The following is an 8,023-nucleotide window of genomic DNA, read 5'->3' on the forward strand; positions in this document are numbered from 1 at the left end:
AACCTGATAGCCCAGAATCAATGAAGGAGTAAAAGAGGTGATGGAGGAGTTGAATCAAGTATCATCAGCATACAGTTGGAAGCTGCTTGTTTGTCTGTATAAAGTCATTGTGAAGCAGATATATTTGGGTATAAGGAGGAAAGAAGGAAAGATCCCTGGAGGAACTTAGAAAAAATGATGCAGAGCAGAAAGAGAATCACTATTGGAAATGCTCTGGCATCAATCAACTAGATAAAAGTGAGTTGGACAACAGAGGAAGGGATTGGCAAAGGATGGTATAATTAACCACACCAAAGAATGCAGATCAGCCAAGAAATCAGGACTGAGAATCATGAAATACTCTGTATCTAAAAAAAATTGTAATATAGTCTTTTGTCACACAGAGAAAATCTGAAAAAGCTCAGGACATTTTGCCCAGTTTCTTTCTCAAAGAACTCTAGTGTTGAAGTAAATGTAGGAAGAATTGATGAGTGATTCTGAAATTTAAAACTCTTTGTGGAGAGTTTTATTCATCCATGGGATGTCGGTGTTATTGATATGGCCAATGTTTATTGCTCATCTCTAAACAGCTGCGTGGCTTGTTAGGCAAGTACATCACATTGTTGTGGTTGTCGTGTCACATACAGACCATATAGATAAGGATGGCAGACTTCTTTCCCTAAATGATATTAGTGAACCACCTGGACTTCTACAAAAATTCTGAAATTTCATGGTCATTATCATCAATTCTAGCATTTGTTTTCACATTTATTAGATTAAAACAAACTTAAATTCCCCAGCTGTTTAAAGTTTGTGAGAAGATTTGTAGCTCGGGTGCTCGTTGTTGTGATTCTGTTCGCCGAGCTGGGAGTTTTTGTTGCAAACGTTTCGTCCCCTTTCTCATCAGCACAGAAGCACTTCGCAGGAGGCACCCAAGCACTGAGGGTGTCACCTAGAAAGGGGACGAAACGTTTGCAACAAAAACACCCAGCTCGGCGAACAGATCCCCAACAGTTGTTATGAGATTAGAGGCCATTTCTCTGGCTCATTTGTCTAATAATGATACTTCCTACAGTCAAGTTTTGCTGTTTTGTCCTGTTTTGCTCACGTATTTGCTCCTTTTCTTTCAGTTCAACTGGAATTGGGGTTTGTTCCATAAATTTCCATATTCCTTTTTTCTCTTACTTTATTTGCAGGTGAAATTATGATCTTTGAAGGCTTCCCTTCAGTTCAGACATTATTCTACAAGTGGATGAGCTAGTTATTCATTTCTTTCCTCCTCTCCTTCAGTACAAGATCATTTATTACTCTCTGGCTAATCATTGGAACATAGGATCAGGAGTAGGCCATTCAGCCCTTTGAACCTGCCACATCATTCAATACAATTATGAATGTTCAAACATCTCAATGCCTTTTACCCACCCCATCCCCAGTCAGTTATGCAGGCCATTGGTGAGAAGCATCTGTACAGTGCTGGTCATCATGTTTAAAAAAGGTTTTTAATGCATTGGAAGCCATTCAGACAAAGTCTCCTGGACTATTACCTGAAATGAGCAGATTGTCCTATGAGGAAAGGCAAGCCAAACTAGGCCTATATGTTTTGGAGTTAAGAGTCACGGTGAAAACACATTAATTGAAAACACACAGTATCCTGACGCAACTTGACCAGGTGAATCTGAAAGCATGTTTATTCTTGTGGAAGAATCTAGAACTAGGGGTCATAATTTAAAAATAAGGGGGTGCCCATTTAAAACAGAAAAAGGGAAACATTTTTTGAGTTTGAGAGTTTTGTAATTCTCTTTCTTAAAAGGTAGTGATTGCAGAATCTTTAAATATTTTAAGGCAAAGGTAGGTAAATTGCTGATTACCAAGTGGATGACAGATTGTCAAGGATATGCAGGAATGCAAAGTTGTGATTAAAATCAGGTGAGCCATTGAATGGCAGAACAGACTTGAAGGGTAGAGTGGCCTACTCTTGCTCCTATCTCTCCCAAAATACCATCAATAATCAAAAATATACCAATCTCTATCTTAAACATATTCAAATACTGACCCTCCACAGCTCTGCATGATTTGGAGATGTCAATGTTGGACTGGAGTGTACAAAGTTAAAAATCATGCAACCCCAGGTTATAGTCCAAAAGGTGTAATTGGAAGCACTAGCTTTCGGAGCGTTGCTCCTTCATCAGGTGGTTGTGGAGTATTAGATCATAAGGCACAGAATTTATAGCAAAAGTTTACAGTGTGATGTAACTGAAACTGTATATTGAAAAAGACCTGGATTGTTTGTCAAGTCTCTCATCTTTTAGAATGAATATGTTGGTTTCAGTTCTTTCATATGTAAATCGCAGAATTTTTTTAAAGCTACATTCTCAAGTGAACTTTAATAATTTTTGTCATGTCGGCCCAGATAATGCCCTGTGTGAAACTATCTGTGCCACAATGTTCAGACTGATTCTAATCTAAAAAATAGATTTATGGAATCTCACATGGATTCATGCAGTTTTTGAGCAAAATAGAATTAATTCTACAAGTACAAATTCCCCCATCAAACGTGTGTGTGTGTGTGTGTGTGTGTGTGTGTGTGTGTGTGTGTGTGTGTGTGTGTGTGTTGGTTACGAGTGTTTGTGAGAGTGAGTGTGAATGTAAAGGAGTATAAGTCTGTGAGAGGGTGCATGTGTGCATTGGAGTGTATGTGTGAGCATACAAAAGAGGGTTTGTGTGTGTAGTGCAGTGGGATCACCTGTTGTGTGACATGAACCCAAGGTCCCGATTGAGGCCATCCCCATGGGAACCGAGCCTGGCTATCAGCATCTGCTCGGTCACTTTGCATTGTTGCCTGTACTGAAGTCCACATTGAAGGACGGTCACCCGAAAGTCTGAGGTCGAATGTCCTGGACCACTGAAGTGTTCTCCAACTGAGAGAAGTGTTCTCCTTCTCAGTTAGAGAACACTTCAGTGGTCCAGGACATTCGTCCTTGGACCTTCGGGTGACCGTCCTGCAAGATGGACTTCGGGACAAGCAACAACGGAAAGTGACCAAGCAGAGGTTGATAACCAAGTTCGGTATCCATGGGGATAGTCTCAACCGGGATTTTGGGTTCATATCACACTACAGGTAACCCCACTGCATCACACACACACACCCACACATACACACAGACACACGCACACACATAGATAGACACTTCTACAGACCCATACACTCACGCAGACACTCTCTCATACGCTCACACATACACTCCCACACTCTCACGCACACATGCACCCTCTCACAGATTTTATACCCCTTTACACTCTCACACATATACACACAATCTCACAGATATTCATAACCCTCACCTCTCTCTCACTCTCTCTCTCACACACACACATGCACGCACAGGCATAAGTTTGTGGAGTGAATTTGTACTTTCAGAATTACATTTTATTTTGCTCAAAAACTGTATGAATCCATGTAAGATTCTGTAAATCCGCTTTTTTTAGATTAGAATCAGTCTGAACATTGTGGTACAGACAATCTCACACAGGGCACCTCACACCTTAAATGCATTATCTGGGCCGACATGACACCAATTGTTAAAGTTCACTTGAGAATGCAACTTTAAAAACATTCTGCAATTTATATATAAAAGAATTGAAACCAACATGTTCATTCTAAAAGATGAGACACTTAACAATCCAGGTCTTTTTTCAATATATAATTTCAGTTACATCACACTAAACTTTTTTGCTATAAATTCTGTGCCTTATGATCTTATACTCCACAACCACCTGATGAAGGAGAAGCACTCCAAAAGCTAGTGCTTCCAAATAAACCTCTTCAACTATAACCTGGTGTTGTGTGATTTTTAACTTTGTACAGCTCTGCATGTTACTGAATTCCAAAGTTTCATAGTCCTCTGACTAAAACAATTTCTCCTCATCCTAACCTAATTTTAAGCACTTTACAAGTTGCAGAATATTGAAATCAATATATTTAGTGTTCATTAAAATGGAATATAGGCAATACATTTATTACCTACGTAGCTTTTATATTGATGTAGAATACAGAAGGTGGTGTTGGAGGGTTGTCTTTCAGACTGGAGGCTTGTGACCTGTGGTGTGCCACAAGCATCAGTGATGGGTGGACAACTTTTCGTCATTTATATATAAGATTTAGATGTGAAAATAGGAGGTATAGTTAGTAAGTCTGCAGATGACACCAAAATTGGAGATGTAGTGGACAGCGAAGAAGGTTACCTCAGTGTACAACGGGATCTTGATCAGATGGGCCAATGTGCTGAGGAGTGGCAGATAGAGTTTAATTCAGACAAATGTGATGTGCTGCATTTTGGAAACGCAAATCAGAGCAGGACTGGGAAACTTAATGATAAGGTCCTAGGTAGTGTTGCTGAACAAAGAGACCTTGGAGTGCAGGTTCATAGTTCCTTGAAAGTAGAGTTGCAGGTAGATAGGATAGTGAAGAAAGTGTTTGGTAAGCTTTCCTTTATTGGTCAGTACATTAAGTATAGGAGTTGGGAGGTCATGTTGTGGCTGCACAGGACATTGGTTAGGCCACTTTTGGAATTTTGCAGGCAGTTCTGTTCTTCCGATTGGAACTATATTGTGAAACTTGAAAGGGTTCAGAAAAGAATTACAAGATGTTGCAGGGTTGGAGGATTTGAGTTATAGGGAGACACTGAATAGGCTGGGGCTGTTTTCCCTGGAGTGTCTAAGGTTGAGGGTGACTTCATAGAGGTTTATAAAATCATGACGGGCATCGATAGAGTAAATAGACAAGATATTTTCCTTGGGGTGGAGGAATCCAGAATTAGAGGGCATAGGTTTAGGGTGACGGGGAAATATATAAAAGGAACCTAAGAGGTAACTTTTTCACGCAGAAGGTGGTGCATATATGGAGTGAGCTGTCAGATGAAGTGATGAAAGCTGGTACAATTACAGTGTTTAAAAGGCATCTGGATGAGTATGTAAATAGGAAGGGTTTAGAGGAATATGGTCCAAATGCCGACAAATGGGACTCGATTAGGATAGTATGTCTGGGTGGCAGGGACAAGTTGGACTAAAGGGTCTGTTTCCGTGCTGTACATCTCCATGACTCAAAGAAAAAGATCAAAATATGAGAAAAATACTTAAAAAAAAGCAAAATAAAATTAATACATTACAATCCAGTTTAAGACAGAAAAAGGTCTTCTGATCATTCAGTTTAATCATCTCACAATACAGTCCTGCTGTTGTCTTCTCACAAAGTCCTGTTTATTTAAAATCATTCCTATGTCCTAGCTTCACAAGTTGTTGAACCTCTTATGTTTTCTTTAAAATATACGTTAACATTTTCCTTTCATGTCGATGGTACCCTACAATACTAAACTCTGTTTAGAAAGAGGAAGGAATATATTCTTAGCGGTGGATAGAAATTAATTCAATAAATAATTGAAGTATAAAAGCAACAAAAGGAGCTGAGGGAATGAAAGATATTGGTGATGAGCAAGGGAATATGTTTAGTTCAAGACTTCCTGTTATAGTTCTAGATTATTTAGTGATTTTTAGTGGCTAACACAATTACTGATTGTGATATAATTCCTATTGTATGTTTTGGCCAGTGATTTATAATGTTGATGAACTAGCATAATTTTAAATTTAGACTTCAATTTTTGTTTTTTTTCCAATTTGCAGGGCATGAGTGGCTATTTGCTGGACAGAAGATCAGTGGAACAATTGTTGATCTTGCAAATCACCCTGGAGTGTTCTTTGTCATTCCTGATCAAGTAAAGACAAATGCACTTTTGTTATCTATAGATGTGTGCCTCTATTTTTGTAAAAAGAATGACAATAGTTGCCAAATGAAGGGAATTTCATTTCAACAACCATTACAATTCTCCAGCATCTGTCAAGGTACTATTTCAAAAGTGAATCTCAGTTTCAGCTTTTAAAAAATATTTTAAAGAATGATCTCGGAGATAGTAAAATCAAACAAAAATATATCTTTTCATTTTATACCATAAAGATCTCATTAAACATTATTTTAGATGGTGTAGCCGGTTAATAAATTCTTGATTATTTATAGTTTCCAAAGTTTGAATCCAGCCCAACCTGATAATTTGAAAATCTTGGTGCGACTTTGTACAACCCTAATCCCCATTCATTTTTGACCTGTTATAGCAAAACTCTTGGCATTAATGGCATTGAAATTGGAAACTTTGCATGCGCCATAAAGAAGGCTGGGTTCAGAAATGGACGTACTGTAACATCCCAAACAAAGAGATTAATCTCCTGCAGTTATAGTTGGGATACATTTTTTAACAAATTGAAGAAGCTTTACTCTACAGCTAGCTGTACTACCTAAGCAAGAGAGCTTAAAGTTGGCAACACTGTCTGTAATTTGAAATTATACAATTCCTCAACACAGGCCCCATTTGCTTTGCTAAACACAATGTTCACAAAAAGTTAACTAAGATTAAAAGAAAATCCATACAAGGCAATTATACTTCTAAAATAGAAACAAATAGAGTTTCCTGCTGAAAGGATTTTTTAAAAATATAATGAAGTATACAGGTAAAATAAGGAAAACACATTAAACCAGAATTGAGGCAGTTTTGTCCAAATTCTCAAGAAATGAAAGAATGCTTTGCAATCCTCAGTTGAGCTTTTAAGTATAGCCAACAACCAATAGAAACTGGTTAGAACAATAAGAATTCTTGGTGCTGTCTCATAGTTGTAATCAGTGCAGTCTTACTTATAAAATGCAAACAGCTGTTGCTTAAAATTGGAGTGATATAGTACCAAATAAAATCTTGAGTGCGCTGACATCATTTTCTTAAAAAGCTTATAAATACAAAAATGTTTTTTTAGGTTTATTATTGTTTAAGCTTCAACCAATGAATAAATGAATTGGATGAAAATGAAAGAAATATTGTATGTATTTAAATCAGTTTATGAATAATGGCATACTAAAAAAAACTGTTAACATTGATAAATGAAAGCAGAAAGCACTTTGAATTCTGATAAAATAAAGTGCATGATTTGTAAGCCTAAACAATATATAGTTTAGTCTGATTATGATCCGTCAAACCTCCTTTTGACAATATATAATTAATTTTATATTCTTATGATATTTGAATTTTGCAAATTAAAAACAAAGCGAATACAGTGCTTTCTGTTCATTTTTATATTGCTTGTGTTTGAAGCACATTTTGTCTCAGTCTTGTATTTTGCATACATTTTGTTGCATTGCCTGAAAGAAAAGTGTCTTCATATTTAAGTTGAAACAAATAAACCTAAATGTTCAGAATTCTTTCCACGGAACAAATTTATTACATTAATGCTGGGTATATTGAAGCAATAAAGCTGATCACCTTTTTATGTAAAAGCGAAGTTCTGTTGTCAAGTCTGCAAATACTCATGAAGTAAATTTACTTGGTCTCAAACTAAATTAGGTTTTGTACATATGACAGTGCTAAAATCTTTGGGATGTGTAGACTTATAAAATGATGAACTAGTAATTACTATTAAGTGTTCTCTGACCTGGTAAGTCACTCAGTTCAGGGGCAATTAGAAATAGGCAAGAAATGCTGGCATCCAAATGAAGACAACTTCAGCTGGTAAGGCTATATTTCTGGAAATTTAATTCAACATAACTTGATGCATGAGGGGGTGGGGGAAGAGATATTTTGAGTAAAATTCACTGAGTGAAGAGTTTGGTGAATGGAGGGAAAGAGAATTTTGTGTTTTCTACTTCTTTTTTCAGGCCCTAGCATTTGATTTTCAATTTTAGTCAGCAAGAGAAAAACATAGATTAACAACTAGTATTATTAGAATCTGGAAATTTTATTGTAAATTTTAGTGACAGTGCCAAAACCTTTTAAGTGATGTATTATAAAATAATGAATTAACATGTCATTGTCCTGCCATTTCTAATATGATGCACTTGCAAAATGTGAGACCTTCTGAGTGTCATTGTGTTCAAAGTGAATATATCTTGGAATTAAATACAAAAGAGGAGTGGTTTTGTTTACAGGTCATTAATACTAGTTACTGTACTTAT

General features: G+C 36.8%; 1 protein-coding gene across 3 annotated transcripts in view; it reads left to right on the plus strand.

Annotated features, from left to right (window-relative positions):
* Positions 1–7,049, plus strand: part of nhlrc2 (NHL repeat containing 2) — an 85,944-nt gene extending 78,895 nt beyond the window's left edge. For all 3 annotated transcript variants that reach the window (XM_060842113.1, XM_060842114.1, XM_060842112.1), the window contains one exon: positions 5,656–7,049. In XM_060842113.1, the coding sequence (XP_060698096.1) occupies positions 5,656–5,912 (257 nt within the window). In that variant the 3' untranslated portion in view covers positions 5,913–7,049. The remainder of the gene's footprint in view (positions 1–5,655) is intronic.
* Positions 7,050–8,023: the final 974 nt, after the last annotated feature.

The sequence above is a fragment of the Hemiscyllium ocellatum genome, chromosome 22 (assembly GCF_020745735.1).
Source record: "Hemiscyllium ocellatum isolate sHemOce1 chromosome 22, sHemOce1.pat.X.cur, whole genome shotgun sequence".
NCBI classification, from domain to species: domain Eukaryota; kingdom Metazoa; phylum Chordata; class Chondrichthyes; order Orectolobiformes; family Hemiscylliidae; genus Hemiscyllium; species Hemiscyllium ocellatum.